This window comes from Arachis duranensis, chromosome 3 (genome assembly GCF_000817695.3).
Source record: "Arachis duranensis cultivar V14167 chromosome 3, aradu.V14167.gnm2.J7QH, whole genome shotgun sequence".
In the NCBI taxonomy this organism is placed as follows: Eukaryota; Viridiplantae; Streptophyta; class Magnoliopsida; order Fabales; family Fabaceae; genus Arachis; species Arachis duranensis.
Window position 1 is genome coordinate 108,809,392 of NC_029774.3, and position 18,797 is coordinate 108,828,188.

Below are 18,797 nucleotides of genomic sequence, written 5' to 3' on the forward strand. Positions count from 1 at the left end.
TAATTATATAATTTACATGAATAAAAATAATTAATTTTTATATTAATTATGTGAATGATTATTAAAAAAATAATATGATTACACTATTATAAAATATTCTACACTATTATTTTTTTAAATTAAACTCTATTTTTAATTCATATATATTTAATTAAAAAAATGTTATTTGTATATTAAAATTAGTTACTAAAATTAACCACCAATATATTTATACATAAATACACGTGTAATTTAATTTATTTTTAATATGTATTTATATTCTAACATATATTTTTTAGTTTTTACTGATAGCTAGTAGTTGATTTTGGTGTCCTTGTAAATAACCCATTAAATTATAAACGAACGAACATTAATCTGTACTGACTTACACGCTGGTAGTATTTACAGATATATAAGTAGAGAAGTGGGAGTGATGCAAGCAATAAGTAGCATGTTTAAACCCTGTGGTGTTATTGATTGAATAATTAATTAGTGATATATATCTGGAAGTCCAAGAACGGAACATGCTGGTTGATTGATGTGGCGGTAAGGAAGTGACGATATAGCGTTACAATACGTTACGCGGTATTGGGTGGTTGTTGAAGCTGGTTTTGCGTTGTTTCCCCGGAAAAGAGCCAAGGCCTTGAGACACCTTCAGTAAAAGCAAATCCCTTTACACCTTTAACTTGTCTACTTTGTTTTTTTTCCCCCAACTTCCGTTACTACAACAAGAAGCAACAAGCATGTCCAGCACAAACAGCACTTGTCTCATGGAAGAAAGAGAGCTCTCTGATGCCAACAACACCTATCAACTTGTCCCTATTCCTATCATGCCTCCTCCTCAGGTAGTCAATGAAGATTGGTACATGCCAAACAACAACAACAACAACAACAACACTGTTACTACTATCCAAAATCAACCTCCGGATTCAGATTCAGATACAAGGGACATGAACTTCTTTCACCAAGATAACAACAACAGCAACTCTTTCTTCCATCCCTCTTCTTTCCCTTCATCCATGTCGTTCATCACCAACCTTCACTACCCTCATCAGGCCACTCCAAAACCCATGTTTTCTTCTCTTCTAAGTGGCATGATGATCCCTAGCAACACCACCAATAACCCTTTGTTTGATCAAAATGGTGGAAATAATAATAGTTGCCAACAGGTGATGGGGTTTCTTGAACCTCAAGCTTTCGCTACCTCTCCATCAAACGCAGATGCTACTCTCTTGGGGGGTTTAGGCTTTCCAACAAGTTTGAACAACTCATCATCAGACCCCAATAATAATAGCTTATCAGCAACCATGAGCTGTGTAATCCCACAAGAACATGAAGAAGAAGATAAACCGCCCAATAAGTTTGCCCTCTTTGAGGGTTTTCACAATAACATTGAGAATAATACTGGTAGTAGTGCGGTTGCTGCAAGTTCATCATCATGGATGATGAACAACAAGTACTCCAACATACTCATGAGACCTCTTGAATCATTACCTCCATCATCAGGTGCACAACCAACAATAATAATGAAGAAGAGAAAAGGAAGCTGGAGATGGAAGATACTGGAGATGGAAGTTTGTTAAACAGCTATGATGATTATTCTGATCATGACATGGTTGAGGATATGAAGATGGAATCAGAGAGTAGTAGTAAAAACAAGAATATTATTGGTGAAAACAACAACAAAAACAGTAACAATAATCTCAATTTGCAGAAAGGGAATAATAACAAGAAGAAGACAGGGATGCCTGCTAAGAACTTGATGGCTGAACGCCGCAGAAGGAAGAAGCTCAATGACAGACTCTACATGCTCAGATCCGTTGTTCCTAATATCAGCAAAGTAAGCAACGTGTTCTTAATAGCCACTGTTTTAATTTGTTCATTCTTCTTCTTTCACTCAAATAATGTGAACTGCATGAACTTAATTTACTTTACAGGTCTTAGCTTAAAGCATTCAAAAACGCATAAATTTATATGGTTCAGATGATGAGTCGCATAGTGATTAATTTTTGATTAAGCTAATATTATATATGTGGTTATGAAAGATGGACAGGGCTTCAATACTTGGGGATGCAATTGAATATATGAAAGAACTTCTGCAAAAGATTAATGACCTTCATAACGAATTGCAATCAATGCCTCCAACGGCACCTGCTTCAAGCTTGCATCATCCTTTGACACCAACTAATAATAATACTGCTACTCTACCGCCAGCAGCTGCTTCTCTTCCCAGCCGCATGATGATGAAGGAAACTGCTTCTTGCCCCACTTCTTCATTGCCAACTCCCAATGACCAGCCTGCCAGGGTAACATTAACTATTATTGTTCTTCTTCTTCATTGTCTTTATTTCTCATTTTTATTTCATAACTGCACTCTCACATTGTGAATGAAGTATATTTCCAACATTTAATTTAGTACGTAAACCCATTGTAGATATACGAACAATGAGCAACACCATGTCTATCTGGAAGTTATATGTTCACATGATTCTTTTTCTTGATATGAGACTCACTACTACAGACATTTGTTTAGGAAAAGAGTGAATTGGACAACTTTTCATGTATTTTATGTTGCTAAATTTAGATGTAATTAAGATGAGCAATTCTAAGATGAAGCGGAAAGTTAGGTGAAGAGTGAAGATTATATATACTCTTTACACTTAAAAAAATAAAAAATTAAAGACATCATGTGTAATGTACACTTTTTTTCAAAATTAACTATATTCTTCATTCTTCACTGTGAGATCTAGTTACACATGTCATACTGTGATATGCATAAAAGGTTTGACTATTACTCATGGTCAACGATATATATACAATTTATATTATCCAACTTGTATACAAGACCAAGAGTCTCATAGTTAGTGGTGTCTTGTTGCCTCCACAAAAACAATATAAATAAATGGTTTGGTTAACTTAGTTTTATGATGATGCAATGAAAGTTAAAATGTAAGGGTTTTTTTTATATATGTTGTGTCTTTATATTTATTTTGTGTATTAAGTCATTAGTCATTCTTTTAGTCAAAGAAGACTGATTTTTTATTTTTAGTATCTTTTTTTGCATTTTAAATTAAGTGTTTATATCATTTAAGTTGGTATTTTGAATGGAGTATCACAAATTATCACTTTGTATTTCTATGTCAGAGATTTGATTTGAGTTGAGTGATTACCATTTAGGATTTCTTTAAAAGGAATTTTGCTAAGGTGAAGTAACATCACTAATTACTACTTTTTATCTCATTAAAAATTTGGTTAAGATAGAATGATTATCAAATTTTATAATTTTGTTACATTATGTTGTTTTTAGTTAAAGATTTTAATATTCCTTCATTGTCAATGGTGTAAATTTTGCACTTCTGCTTGCACACTCCGTTTTTTAACCTTCACCAAACATCACTCTTCACCAAAAAAATTTCAAATATGATTTGTTGAAGTGTTCATACAATATTAGATAGTGGACCTAAAATTCCTTCTAATTCAAGATCAGGTTCATTACTAAAGAGGGAAAAAGAAAGAAATTCTCTAAAGATAAGTAGTGTTGTTATTATAGGAGATGATTTTAAATTCGGATAAGTATATTAGTTAAGAGTTTCTATATGCATATAGACTATCATTAACACAATGCAATGTAGGCATGCAATTATTTGTGATTTCTGTTTTTATTAATTATTTGTGTTCACTATGTAAAGGTTGAGGTTGGGTTGCGTGAAGGAAGAGGAGTAAATATCCATATGTTTTGTGATCAGAAGCCTGGTCTGTTGCTCTCAACACTCACCACTTTGGACAACCTTGGGTTAGATATCCAGCAGGCTGTTATCAGTTTCTTCAATGGCTTTGCTATGGACATTTTTCGAGCTGAGGTATATATGCGTGCTAACATGCACTCTTTTAAATCTCTATGTTATGTTCCATACCCACGAAATTATTACTTGATATATAAGTTCATATTATTATTGTACCTTATACAATACAATAAAAATGCTATTTGTACCCTAAAATCAGCCACTATGTATTAATTATAAATACATATGTAGTTAAGTAGTTTATTTCATTTTTAATATGTATTTTTTATTTCAATGTGTATTCTATATTGATGGCTGATTTTTAATAGATATATATGTTATCACAAAAATACTATTTGCACACCCAAATCAGCTACCAAAATCAAGTACCATGTATTTGTGTAGCTTAGTTCATTGTTAATATGTATTTTGTATTTCAAAGTATATTCTTTTCTGTGGTTAATTTTAGGGACTAATTTTTTTTATATCTAGCATAGATGATGTTATAAGTGGCAGTTTATATTTCATGCATCACAAGAGTTATATTAATGCTACTATGATTTCTGCTTCTCTAGTACGTACATTCATTAAACTTCTTGTTTATTTCATGTTTTTTGGGTGAAAGGGTTAACTTCCCTACTTTTTTCAGCAATGCAATGAAGGTCAGGATCTCCACCCAGATCAAATCAAAGCAGCACTCATTGAAGCATCTGAAGCATCCGGCTTCCATAACATCATTTAGTGTGTGATATTGCTAGAAACTTCATAAGTTTCTATTATTTAGTTCTCTTTTGGTCAAAGTGGGAGAAATTTTACATGGATTTTACCGGATAAACAGCACGAGCACACTGTTTAGCACCGAGTACATGTACATGCACATTTTGAACTTGAATCAAACTTAATTTCAATTCATGGTCCCTATGTATAACGCTTTTAGCATGCAAATGCAGGAAAGATTTAAGGGTTTCGCCAGCCAGAGTCCCCACCGGAGCCTACTTTTAGTAATCAAAATAAATGACCAACCCTTAGGGCCAAAGCTTTATAGACATAAAGGACAGAACATGGAAGATGATGAGGTCCACAACGTGCTACAATAGCGTTTGTGTTTCTGGTTGAAAAGTTGTGTTTTTATTTAAATGAAAAACTATAATTGGACCTTCGACCTTGGTGCTTTCTAGGAAGGAAGCTTTATCACGTAACATCGGTAGAAACTAGAAACTAGAGAGGACCACATTGCAAGTAGTAATGCCACATCAACAATTACCCACGACACATTACACTACTACATAATTTTCAAATCCCCCATCAAGATTTTCTGACCAAAGTGTCCACTTTCTTCTATCAGGATATGACTAGAATTTTAATCTTCACCGTTCACGCGGAAACCCTATGACCGTAATGCTACCTCACCCACCAAACACCAAGGCACAAATGTGGAAAGGCACAGAATTATAATTATATTATACATGTTGCAAAATCCAAATTGATATCCACAATGATAATGATCTCCGATGAGTTCTCATATACTGGCACAAGTTATCACTAAAATAAAGAGACAATCAAATTTAACAATCAGATAAACCGCCCTTGTATATGAAACATAGTTACATTAATTAATGGGTTGGGGTTCTAAGGATACGGTAGAATAACTATGTACACGGCAGGATTGTTGAAAAATGCAAGGCCAACATAACCCACCATATCACCTTGATCAAGACATAAGCCTATTACTAGAAATGCATATATACTAATACTACTCATTCCACGACATGGTCCAAAATTGGATGGATATCCGTTCATGCCATCCATATTCTGATTCCAAATACATGCGTGTACTTCAGAAGCAGTCAAGTTCAGAATTGGAAATTTCTTCATATGGTCATATTCTCCAACTGGATGGCTTCTAACAGTCGTCCCATACTATATATCCACTCCAGTCCGGAATCTGGATCAAGACAAAGTTAAGTTAGACCGGAAGATTCTTCCAGGAAACTAAGGTTCAAAGTTCACGCAATGCAACAACATGAATTGGGGGATGGAAAACATCATTGACTCTGGTGCTTATAGGAGTAGGTGAGAACAGGGTTACCTGGAAGCTACAGGAAACAAATCTATGAATGATCAGGCGTTGAAGTTGGGTGATGCTGCTGGCATCTGATTTCTTGTGCATCAACACCTTCACTAGCCAACTGGTTCTCTTCGTTTTTTGAACTTAAAGTACCAGGGCTCATTTTCTGGATCTCCTCTCTGGGATAGATGTAAATTTTACGTACCATTGCACAAAACTCCCTGAATTAAACAGAATGAAAGCAAATGATCTCCCCATTCTTAAGAAAATATACGATTTAATACTAAGATGTGTAATTAATAGTGATCCTTACTGCCATGGATCATCACCAACAAGCATCATGTCGCCCTCATTGTCAGTGTATACAGTAAGCCAGTCCTTTTTGGCAGATATCAGTTCACCCCCAAATTCAAACAACTGATCCAATTCAGCAATTAATTCACCATAGCCACTGAATTTCGTAAGATCCACTGACCTACCAAGGGCAATCCCCTTCTTGTGAACCTAAAATAAAAAAACAATAGATTAATTTTACCAGAAAAAGTCCAACCTGTTATTTTCTTTAAAGTCCATCGAACACTAAAGAATCTTACTTTAGTGCAACTCCTAGCAGAACCACTATGTGGTTTGGGTTGAACATCTCTCAGATGCAGCTCATCGACTACAGCTAGACCATCTGTTGCTTTAGAGCCCATTGAATTTTCAGACTTCTGTTCATTTTCAAATGTACGATGCTGGTGTGTGGGGTACGTGTGACTCACTGTCTCACTTGCAACATTTCTTTGTGATGTAGGAGTCTCTGGTGCAGGTGGGCTACTGAGAAGTGAGATGCCAAATAGTTTGCAGTCACCATCTTTGGGTCTTGCAACATCAGAGGTTTTCGCTGATTTCGGTTTACGCAGCAGTTCCTTGGAACGAGGACTCTCATATTGAGCAAGAGGTGGTGGTGGCATTGACAAGTTTCCATGTGAATTCTCAACTTTATGACCATGAAGCACAGGGTATTCACCAAATGCACCATACCTCAAGTTCCCTCGAATTTGGTAAGCTGCATCACCACCTTGGGCAGAAACTTTTGCATTAGGCTCCAAGAGGTTGAGTGATAAACTAGAAGGTATTACAGACCATGGACTGCTACTTGGCACATTAGTTTTGCCTTCACGATCTAATAAATGCTTTCTACCAGGGTTAGCAACAGAATCAGACTGATCAATCAAGGATGACCGGGAAGAAGGATCTCCATTGGCTCCAAAGCCTGAAAGAAGATCCGAGTATGGCAGCTCATGCCTCCCCATTGACATCCAGCTCTCTGGCCCATACCGTCTAGAAGTAGAAACAACATCAATCTTCTCATCATCTACTGCTGGTGGCCACACGACAGACTTCTCAGCAGTATCCGACTCATTACTTTCTGCAAAGTTGCCCCGCAAGGTCGAGAATTCTTGACCTTGCAAGACCCTTGGAAATCCGCTTGGTGGTAAAGGGTCTACGCTCGCTTTAGATGATGCTGTCTAACCACAAAAGAATGTATCAGAATTCACATAACCAGCAAGAAAGAATACTTAAACACCGAAGATCCAATGTCACTTATCCTATACATACCTTCACGAGTAAGAACAGAAGAATCTGGGGATGATGGAATGGCATTCGAACGAGGCCTTTTAGGCCTGGGCATTGGAAGAGGGTTTAGAGCTGGCGGAGCAAGAGCAGGCTCTATTTTCCAAGGGGAAACTCTCTCAGGACGAGGTATGGTAGATGTTTCGTCCCATCTCACCTGAAAGACACATCACACATGAGGAACTTGTCTAAAACATGCCTGTCAAAGCAGCCACTATCATAAAAACAAGAGAACAACCTTTAGACTTCTCCATTTGGATTCTGGCCACCTCTTGGAGTCGGCATCTTCAATCCCAACAATAGTACCAGTGAACCTACACATTTAACATGCCAAGGCCAGGAATTTCTTCCATCAAATTGTATGTTTATTAATAATAATGCAATACATCCAAATTTCATAAACAAACAAGAGACATAAAAGAAAAAGAAAATCACAATATATGACTAAGACACATTAACCAATCCTACCTTTGCTCAGGAGCCTCTTCACCTTCAAACCTCATTTTGAACCGCAATCCTATAGTATAATTGTTTTTAAGAGACTCCATATACTGATCATATGGTACAATGAATTCAGCTGGACTGGTCCTGCAAATAAATATTGGACGAATTACGGTAAATCCCACAATGGGCAATCAAACAGCAAGAAACAAACAATCAAACCAACCCATGAGTGCATGCAGGCACCTAGCCACCCACACCCATAATATTCAATAATAAATTATTGCAAGCTTGAGATGGACATAGCTTTTTTTTGGGGGGGGATTACAAACCTCGGCTTGTAATAAACAGTGAACATGGTCCCGGTCAAGATGGCATGCCATGCAGTTGCAAGCACACCAAGATGCATGCTGTGGCTAGAGATAACTGATGATGGAACATTACCCTGCTGTCTCATTGCGCGCCTGACACCAACTCGAAGTTCCCCATTCTCACCTCTGGAACTTACTAAATTAGTCATGCTAAATAGAATAACAAAAGCAGTGACATCTTAGAAACCCCACTCACGAAATAACAAACCTCAGAAATATAAATGCATCCCCAGCAACCAGCCTCTTGGAGCTGACAAAAACACTCCAACCACTTTGTAGTAAGTGTCTGCGCGGTTGACCTGGAATTTTCAGGCCTCCTCAGTGACAGACAAAAGAAATAACACAAAAGATACACTATCCAAACAAAAGATATGCCTCTCCTACGTATGTCATATAACTGCTAGAAAAATGAGTAATTACCGCGAAAGATATGCCTGAATCGCCACTCATTTCCATGGAGATCCTTGGCCACCAGTTCCTGGGTGGGTGGCTGCTTTGACATGTCCTGTTCACAAACAAACAGAATCGATGATAAATCCTCCAAATTCAGCTGTAATGAACCCAGATACAAGAACTGATAACAACGAATGGTGAAACCCATACCAAGGGAGGAAGACACTCGTCAGCGTGTCGTCTCAACACTGAAAATCCACCATGAGTACTAGTGTCGGATGCCGTTAGAGTCTTGCAAAACGAATGCACGTGAAATCGTGGCGGCGGAGCTGGCGGAATCGCTTTCTCCACGGCATTCTCATCTTGCTGTGAAATTTAAGATCCAATTTCCCAAAAAAAACAATTAGAGAGAGAGAGAGAGAAAAGAAACAAGTTATTCAACAACTACCAAGCCAAAAGCCAAAAACAAGTGGATAACTTACATTTGGCTCCGGAAGTAAAGTCAATTGAGCAAACACCTCATCCGTGTCCGGCTCCGCCTGAAATTTTCAGTAAAAAAATTAGGAAAATTGGAAAACAAGAAATTCAGGAATCTAAAAAATAAGAAAACAAGAAATTCAGGAATCTCGTCCATCCAATTTCAGAGTACCTTGAGCATGACGTTGATGACGCGACAAAGGATCTTGGACGGGAGATCGTAAACCGGCATATGCTGCTCCGCAACCTGATTCGTGGACGCCTCCACCTACAGAAAGAAATATCCATTAGAGAAGGAAGAACAGGTAGAACCTCCGAAATGGAGAATTTATTATTGAAAACAAGAGAGAAAGGTGCTAAACCTGCTCAATATGTCCTTGAGGGAAATAGAAGACGAGCTCTCCTTCTTTCGGCACTGTCACAAGGGGACCTGCACATGCGTGCCATAGCTCCTTGTAAAGCGCAGCTTCCGCGTCTGTGAAAACAAAGCCAAACCAGATACTCAAATCAAGCTCCACGAACCAAATGCTTCTCATGAGAAACCATAAAAAATGAGAAGCTAAAAGACACATACCTCTAGCTGATGACGATGAAGAAGAAGAAGAAGCGTTTTGAGCCTCTGCTGCGTTCATTCCACCATTGTTGTTGTTGGTTTCCACTTTTCTGTTCATCAATTCCTCTGTTGATGCCATTACTTTTTCCTCGCACTCTCAGATCTCTCAAAAAACACACACGCACAAACTCTTTCACATCACAGAAACAAGAAAAAGGAAAAACAACCGAAAATCTTTTAGCTTCGTCTCTTCCCTTCTTCTACAGTCCAGAATCTACACAAACAAACGCAACCCTCGCACTGTCGGAGGGAGAAGACTTAACTAGAGTGGTCAAAACTGCGTGCAATTATTTCAACCGCGGTCAATTCTTAAACCACTTTCGATGGCAACCGGCTACAGCCGGTGATAAGCGCCGTTAACGGGACACATGAGTGATTGAATGGGGGCCGGGTGGGGATTGCCGAGTAAGATAATAGTTGTAAGAACCGAATCAATGATCATACCGATCATGTTATTAGTTTATTGATTTATTGGTTCAATCGATAAATTATTGGTTGAATTGGTAAAATCGATCCCACATAAATAAAAAATATAAAATAATCAAAAATTTAAAATACATATATTCACCAACATTTTAAGAATAACCAACTTTTAAATTCTAAAAACAATTAATACAAAGGTAGACATGAAATTAGTTAGTACTACTACAATAATATCTTAATTTGATATAATAAAAATAACAATTTATAAATTATATTCAAAAAGTAATTTCTAAGTTGGAGTATTGTTCTTCATCTGACAAATATTTTTCAAAGGGTAGTTTCTAATTGCTTCATGAAATCACACAAAGTTTGATTGTAAACAAGTTACATACAATACATTCAGTACACAACAATATGCATAACCTTCAATTAACTATAAATAAACCAACTTCACCTTTAATACCTGTATTTACAATTTAATCTCAATTTTTTACATAAATAGCTACAATTAATCATAATTTGATTTATTTGTAGTATCTTTTTATCTCGTTACCAAAAAAACGTTAAAAGATATTGAATAAAGAGATTAATCACAAATTAACAACTTGATAGATTAGAAGTGTGCACATTAGTACTTTTTTTTACATGAGAATCAACAACTAAATATATTGTATTTTTTTTTAGGGATGCTGATTTGACTAATTTGTCCATAAAAATTCACATAAATTGAACAACACAAAGGGAGTTAAAGGATATGTACAATTTAATTGTCAACGGTAGGTTTATTTACATCGTCTGCATCACTCCCACCAACATATGCTTTATGGCTAACCCAATAATTGCTGACATTAGGACCTGAAACCTTGTACCTGCACACAAAGTTCATCGAAACAAAATACATGAAAAGAGAAGTACAAGGGGAAGAAGAACTTACATGCTTATATCAACCGCATATATGGATCCTCTGATTCATCAGTCCGATCCAACAAGTAGAAGTATTCCATCAACTAGGTCATGTGATATAAAAACTCAATCAATTGACATTACAAAATGTAACACCCTATCCTTCAAAGTCTTGTATTTAAGTCATAATTCAATGAGGGTTTGGTGCTATGACACAAGGCTGAAATATAAATACTTATGTATAGAATAAGATATTAAGCTAGAAGCTTGTAAGAGAATTTAAACCTCGTATAAAAGATAATTTGCCAATTGTTCACACTCAATAACATGCATAAGCGCGACAGAAAAGTAGATAATTGAAAGCTTAAAGAAAGAATAAGAGTAAGGAGACATATGTAAGTATACATAACTATTTACTAGTCTTAGCCAACGAAGATTAAGCCAGCTAGAGTTATAATAGTATAACAGTTTGATATACATAATTTATCTCTCCAAAAATACATTATAAGCCTCTAAAGGCAAATCTTTATAATAAATACATCACATAAATTTTTTCAAAAGAAAGAGAGAATCTAAAACCAAAACAGAAACAAAAGTATTCTTCACTATCTTCCAGATAAAACTCCTTCTCACTGAGAAGCGCTTGGACCTGCATCTGAAAAACAGAAATAATATATGGGTGAGAACCCAAACCACCGGATTCTCAGTAGGGTAAAAGTGTTGAATCGATACAATATAAAGTAACAGAAACTCTCAAGACAATCTTAATCTTCAAAGTTCCCTGGATCCAAACCTAGGGTTCTCACTACACCAGAAAATGGCAACTTGCCTAAGGATTTCTAATCTATCAATTTATTCTCAGTTTCTCACAAACCTCCAATCACCACATCAGGAATAACCCTCAGTGTCACCACCACCAGCATAAAGGATCTCTCAGTTGTTCAAATATATACAAAACAGTATAAAGAATACACAAATAGAGAGAACAGATAAAGCAATTAGCTCAAATAGCATAAAGATACAATTATTCAAAAAGGCAAGCCAAATACAAGATGCACACCCAATCAATACACACAAATAGAAATGATGCATGTCTGCCCTACGGCCAATGAGCTCATCTGTCAGTTATAAGCCAAAACCCGACATGTCCGATAGCGAACCCTGAATAGTCCTTCTGTGCGCGCATCCCAAGAGGTATTCATATTCATCAACTTCTCTTGGGGGAATCATCTGGGAGGATCTAAGTGTCTGGCCATAACTTGCGACGGAGAGTCAACAAAGTGTCTCAAATTTCAACCCGAAGCAAATAAGATAAATCACAACCCTTGCATTTACCTAGGGAGTTCTAATCACAATCCAGAGCAAATGGGGCGAACCACAACTGTTGCATCTACCCATGAAGTTCCAATCTCAACCCGGAGTAAGTGGGACCACAACCCTTGCATCTACCCAGAGAGGTATCATATTAATCAAACTCATTTCCATCATCCAATCATATCAACTCATCCCTTTGATCACCCTCAACTCATTTCGACTCAATAATTTTCTTCTCAATGCTTTCTACCATCTAATCTACCGTCTCTATACTCAAGACTTGCGTATATGCATCACCTTGTGCGTGCGTACGAACATATCAGAAGCATTTCCCTGCTTGTGCATACGCATGACAAGTTGTGCGTATGCACAACTTGTAAAATTTCTCTCATGTGTGCGCACACTCCTTATGTGTACGCACGAGTCGCTTCATCCATTCTGACATGTGCACACGCACAACCTTGTGCATGCGTACACATTCCAAAATTTCTGGTTTTTCTACAAACTCTTAGATTTTAAATTTAGAACCCAATTTTCAATCATTCATTACTTTTTCTACAAAATTATATTTTCTTTCATTCTTAGATGGTTTTAAAGATCTTTCTACTAACTTTAATTTAAGACAAGTTTTGCTTAAATCCAAACTCCGAGTGCCAAGTTATGACCCATTGAAGTTGGCTAAAAATTGATTTTTTACCAAATTTACACCATTGCTCAATTTCATAAATTCTCAATCCAATTCAATCCTAAACCATTCCAAAACTATTTCTACGTATTTCAAATACTCGTTTATTAATCCTCAACCATTTCAAGCCTAAATCAACCCACTTCCAACTTATTTAACACATTCTATCAACTATATCCATTCAATAACAACACACAACATTCATAATTCTAATATTCACAACCAAACCAAAGCCAATCATCCAACTCATTATCGTTATTTCCAATAATTTATAACATGGTACACCAATGATTATCTCAACTTACCAAATAGAGGATTTTTCACCCTATCACGGCCTCTGGCTCAATTTTCTCATCAAACATTATCATAATCAATATTACCACTCAATTTACAATATCACAACCAAATTATAATCAATCATCTCATTCTCATTCAACAATTTACATCATTTACTTCGACTTACCACATAGGGATTTATCATCCTATCACGGCATCCGACCCAATTTTCACAACAAGCAAGCATCATATTCAATCATACCACAATATCATTCACATATATGCATAACTTTATACTAATCCATCATCACATTTATTCCAAATCAATCAAACACCCAACATATCACAATTTTTACTAAACCAAACAATCAACCACAACAATTCAACAATAATTCTAGGTCCACTAGCCTATTTCATGTCACATTACGTGGCATTTACCTGAAACTTAAAGCTATATCTTAATGTTGCAAATTTCAAGCTTTTCCTTCCAACTTCCAACCCTCAATTCCACAATCCTACCAAGTCAAGCTTCTGATTACTCAATCTAATACCATATCATACAATTTGGCACAATGTCAAAACTAGAGCTTATAGAAATTGATGAACCAAGAGAAAAAAAGGGATCTTTACCTTTACCCACTGAATTTAATGACGAAAACCACCAAGAACACAAGCTAGAGAACTCCTATAACATCAAAATCACTAAAAATCTTCAATACCCAAGTTCAAAATACAAAATCATATGTGAATGAGAAATTAGAGCTAGGATTTTAAGTTGCTCACCAAACTAATCAGATATAATTGAAGAGGATGAGGAGAGCGTCGCGTGGCTGCAAACAACTTGTTAATCAGAGCTTCGGAGCAAAAGTTATGGTGGATTGAAAGTGTATGAAGCTAGAGTTTATTTCTCTCTTCTTTCTCTTCTCCATCAACGTTGTTTTCTCTCAAAATGAAGAGGATTAGCTGAAATTTATTAAGTGTGTGGGCTATATATACTTAGGCTTGGGCCCAAGTGTGGTCCAACTCAAGTTCTTAGCTTCTTGATCCAACTTTGGGCCAAAACTTTTAAAATAGGTGCTCAAACTTTCATTTTAAATATTTTTCCTTATCGTTTTCACATTTTCAATTTTTCTCATTCACAGTACCGGACAAATTTAAGCCGGTACAACTAATTTTAATATCGGTACGCATTTTTCCCAAAATAATTATATTGTCGCGCTCAATTTAATTTTCTTAATTCAAATTTTACTGTTAAATTTCTAAATTATAGTTTCTAATATTTTTACATATTCCGGGCGCTTTAATCCCAATTAATACAGTTTTAACTAATTAATTTACTAGTTAATTTTTCTCGGATCTTACACAAAATATATAAATAATAACAACCAGCATCTCCTAGTTATTAGACCTCTGCCATTTTCTGAAGCATAGTCATTGGCTCACAGATAATAACTGGTAATGTCACCATTGATGTTACATCTGCGCCAATATATTTCTGCATCATCTTTCAATAACTATCTCTATCCTATATATTCACAAGCCAAAGAGAGGAAACATGAATAATAATGTTCAAACAACAAGCACACAAAAACAATCATAAACACTAATAATTAAAAAAAACATCAATCTGCCATTAACCTATATATGTTACACGGCCAAGAATCACAAATTCAACAAGTTATAATTAACAATATAATATAAACAGATTCATAATCAATAATTTACCATCATTAATCAGTTATTCACTCACTTAATCAAATTAAAATCCAACGAATAACTAAAAAAACAGAAATAATATGGGTTTCACTTCACGAGCACAGAGAAATGAGGAGACCAACTTGTTCGAAAACGGCAAAGTAGACTCTGACGAGGGGGAGGCAACAGAGACGGAGAGGACACAACAACGACGACGAGAGACGCAGAACAAGGAGATGCGACGAGGCAGGTTGCTTGCGAGCCAAAGACGCGACGAGGCAGGTTGCTTGCGAGCCAAAGATGCGACGACGTAGGGAAGCTACAGACGCAGCGTAGTTGGAGACGCACCGTAGCCGGTGAGACGAAGCAGAGGAGACAACCAATGATTGTTAGTTCTGGAGTGAGATTGAGAGAGACTGAGAGACTATGGTGTGATGAGGTGAGGAAGAGAGCTTTCGAAGAGGGATAACCGTTTAGGACATTAGGGCTAGGGTTTTTTTTTAAAAAAGACCAAAACTGTCATTTTGATAAAGAAAAAAAAAAGAAGTTTCGAACCGATTGGATTACACAAAACTGTCGCTTCTCCGGTTTTATCAAAACTGATCGGTTCAAATTGGTTCTCTCCAATTCTTTACCTTGTGCGGTTTTCTAATCGAACCGGCCAATCCGGTTTAGTTTTTACAACTACGGTAGGAATTGGTGTGGGGAGTTAACGGCGTGTGTAGTTGACGGTGGCGGGAAAGTTGTTGTGTTTTTATTGGGAAATGGCACTGTCGTGCTATTAACGGGCAGCGATGTGCATATGCAATGGGGCATGGTATGGGTAGACAGGGCGCATTTAACACTCCCCACTCCCCCCCTTAACCTAACCATGGTTTGCGCCTTTTTGTTTTCTATTTATTTATTATTTTTATGTGACAAATGACGATAAGAACTTTGATGCGCCTGGGAGGTAGGGCACCACACAACTGTGGACACCCAGCAGCAGCTGTCGCTCCATTTTCGTGTCTTTGCTTTCCCCTCTTCATGCTCTTATCTCATACTTTATATTTTTGCCCCTCCCTTCATTTATATTATCAATAGGGTCCATAATGTTCAACCTTTTTTTGGATCTCACTCTTCTTTTCCCCCCTTCAAATCCATTCTTGTAATTAATATATTTGGATTATTAGGTTTTTTTGGTTCTTCGAAACACGATTATAATGTTATTTAAATCTGAATTCTATATAAAACTGAAAATATTGTATTGAATATATCTATCTTGCAGTGAATCCAATAATAACGAGCAAGTCATCTTCTACCACACATGACACATCTTTTATTATTTTCTTAACTTGTGCTCAAAGAAAAATGTGATTCTATCTTCCCTTCGCACGTTTCCAAATCCATTTTCTTTCACATTATTGTATGTATATTTAGCCATCTATGTATGTATATTTAGCCATCTACTTGTGTCATCAATATATTAGGTAAGATACTATTTTTATTATTCTCTCTTTTAGTTTTCATATATATTACGAAATGCACCTAAATATAATATCAAAAAGAAAGACATATTAATTAATGCACTTTGCATATTGTCTACGCATCTAAGTTTTAAATGACTAATTTCATTATAATTAATTACTAATTACTTGGTTCCCGAAAATAAAATGAAGAACAAGGCTACAAGTAAAAGAAATTGAAATTTTGATTTGCATATGATCCTGTAAACGTTGCCACCTTTTACAAGTTCTAGCCATAATTGAATCAAATCAAACTGCTAGTCAAAAGCCAAACATATCTTGGTCATGTTCAATGAAACTTATGAAGAATACGCACGCATGTACTAATTATAATTTGTGTACACACAACACGGAAGCATATCCCCTTATTAACAAATTAAAGTTTATAAAGTCTTAACGCATATAAACATGTCCTGCAATTTGGCACGTGCATGGGTGATTTATTGTATTCGGTATATACATAACAATTAACAATGTAATCTATCTATGATTAAAACCGCATGCAGGGAATTAGTATTTTCTTCTGCAAGCTGTACGTGCCTACATGAAATTAAAGCTGCAATACTTAGGGCATAAATGTACTCCCGTGTATATATCTATATTTTTTGCTAGCAATTATGCCATCACTTCCGATATTATATGAATTAATGGGGAAAATAATACAACAATATTATTAATACTTATGGTTGCATTGCCACGCTTGCTTCATATGCTTCAATTTTTCTTACAAGCATCACGTTTCACGTCTTCTTTGTAAATTTGATACGTATATAACACACGTAAAACAATATATATTGGATCGATGGACACAAAGCAACAACTAGCCTTATTAAGAATTAATTATTCTATTTATTTTTATAGTTTTATCAAAATTTTAATTAAATTTTTATAATTTAAACATTTGTAATTAAATTTTATATATATTAGATAAAAGTTTTTAACTAGGTCATTTTTAATTATTTTGTGTTTATTTTTTTAAAAAAAAAATGTTTGTTTGCGTGTGTGATGTGGAATGAATTATGAAATACTATAAAAGAAAATATATTTTAGGATTAATATATTTTGAAGAAAAACAATCAATTACTAAGAATTTAATTATAAATTTTTATTTAATATAAAAATCTATTGACAAACTTTTAAACTGTAAATACTTAATTAAAAAATGATAATAAAACTATAAGATTATAAAAAGGGCAAAAAACAGAAATAAGCCAAGGGAAGCCATAATTTACGTGAATCAGCCAAGTTGAAAATTGCTTCATCAATCAACCAAAGCACATTTCTATGCAATTCGAACCAACTTAGTTCGAATTACATTTGTATATAATTCGAACCGATTCAGCTCGAATTGCTTTAGAGCGAAATTCACACTAATTCGAACCATCATGGTTCGAACTACAACCATACGTTATTCGAACTAGATGAGTTCAAATTACATAGGTGCGAGCTTCCCAAAGTAATTCGAACCATGCTGGTTCGAATTACACAAATCTTATTTCGAACTAGGCTGGTTCGAATTAGTTAGGACCAGACCTGTATATATATGGTGTAAACGTGAGTTGCTCTCATTAGAGGGGGTAAGATGGCTAGTGAGGAGAGTTTTGTAGTGTTGGTTCACCACAGAGGATCGATTAAGAGGAAAACTCGTTCCGGTGTGAAGTTCACTGATAAGGATCCTCTCTGTATTATCGTGAGGCCGACGACAAGTTATGATGACCTTGTTAGCTCTGTACTGCTAAAACTTGGTCTGGATGGTGTGAAGCAGGTTAAGAAGTTTTTCTATCGCATTCCAATAACGGTGCTCCAGAAAATCGTGAAGTATGATTGTTTCACGATTGGAAGTGATGAAGACTTGCAGGTCATGTTTCATTGTCGCCGGCAGTTTCTAGAAGTGAGGACACCAGAACTGTTGACAAAGTTGGTTGATGTGGTATCCAGCTCGGGGGGTTCGAACCGGAATACCACCACTTTAGCCACGGCAGCCGGTTCTAGCTCCAGACCTGCCGTTGCTTCTTCCTCCGTCCCTGCGTACGAGCCACCCGTCCAACCTGTCGCCTCCCCTTCGTTCGCTGTTGATCTCAACGGCAGTGTAGGCGACGAGGTCAGAACAGGGGAATTTCTGCTGACCTCTTTACAGTGTGCTGCACCGCCTGGGGTTAGAGAGGAATTGTTGGATGATCTAGAGGACGATGAAATTAAAGGTGTAACCTGAAGGGTTGTAACCTGACCACCTACATCTCACATGGGTGTTATGG

General features: G+C 36.2%; 3 protein-coding genes across 4 annotated transcripts; 2 read left to right on the forward strand and 1 right to left on the reverse strand.

The window, feature by feature from the left end:
* Positions 1-749: 749 nt before the first annotated feature.
* LOC107480058 (uncharacterized) lies at positions 750-1,503 on the forward strand. The gene is made up of 2 exons (XM_016100179.1): positions 750-1,397; positions 1,486-1,503. The coding sequence occupies exons 1-2, from the start codon at positions 750-752 to the stop codon at positions 1,501-1,503; spliced, it is 666 nt and encodes a 221-aa protein (XP_015955665.1).
* On the forward strand, positions 1,502-5,069 carry LOC107480107 (transcription factor SCREAM2-like). Of its 2 annotated transcripts, none has more exons than XM_016100222.3 (4): positions 1,502-1,819; positions 2,025-2,285; positions 3,669-3,839; positions 4,411-5,069. In XM_016100222.3, the coding sequence occupies exons 1-4, from the start codon at positions 1,532-1,534 to the stop codon at positions 4,501-4,503; spliced, it is 813 nt and encodes a 270-aa protein (XP_015955708.1). In that variant the 5' UTR covers positions 1,502-1,531; the 3' UTR covers positions 4,504-5,069. The 2 variants fall into 2 exon arrangements, with proteins under 2 accessions (XP_015955708.1, XP_052114618.1); XM_052258658.1 differs by having other exon boundaries at positions 4,387-4,505.
* Positions 5,070-5,325: 256 nt separating this feature from the next.
* LOC107480106 (auxin response factor 2B) lies at positions 5,326-9,980 on the reverse strand. Its single transcript, XM_016100221.3, has 15 exons — positions 9,703-9,980; positions 9,491-9,603; positions 9,301-9,396; positions 9,134-9,190; positions 8,862-9,017; positions 8,679-8,763; positions 8,467-8,557; positions 8,220-8,384; positions 7,915-8,034; positions 7,685-7,760; positions 7,432-7,603; positions 6,423-7,336; positions 6,143-6,333; positions 5,851-6,050; positions 5,326-5,706 (listed from the first exon to the last, which is right to left on the reverse strand). Exons 1-14 carry the CDS (start codon positions 9,818-9,820, stop codon positions 5,873-5,875), a joined length of 2,532 nt encoding a protein of 843 aa, XP_015955707.1. The 5' UTR covers positions 9,821-9,980; the 3' UTR covers positions 5,326-5,706; positions 5,851-5,872.
* Between the last annotated feature and the right edge of the window lie 8,817 nt (positions 9,981-18,797).

Bases quoted from the DNA above. Each gene is read 5' to 3' on its own strand.
- LOC107480107 (XM_016100222.3), top strand. From the start codon at position 1,532: ATGGAAGATACTGGAGATGGAAGTTTGTTAAACAGCTATGATGATTAT. The intron at 2,286-3,668 runs GTAACATTAACT...CACTATGTAAAG, and splicing joins CCAATGACCAGCCTGCCAGG to GTTGAGGTTGGGTTGCGTGA. The intron at 3,840-4,410 runs GTATATATGCGT...TACTTTTTTCAG, and splicing joins TGGACATTTTTCGAGCTGAG to CAATGCAATGAAGGTCAGGA.
- LOC107480106 (XM_016100221.3), bottom strand. From the start codon at position 9,820: ATGGCATCAACAGAGGAATTGATGAACAGAAAAGTGGAAACCAACAAC. The intron at 7,604-7,684 runs GTTGTTCTCTTG...TGTGTCTTTCAG, and splicing joins CCAAATGGAGAAGTCTAAAG to GTGAGATGGGACGAAACATC. The intron at 7,337-7,431 runs GTATGTATAGGA...GTGGTTAGACAG, and splicing joins TTCTGTTCTTACTCGTGAAG to CATCATCTAAAGCGAGCGTA.
- LOC107480058 (XM_016100179.1), top strand. From the start codon at position 750: ATGGAAGAAAGAGAGCTCTCTGATGCCAACAACACCTATCAACTTGTC.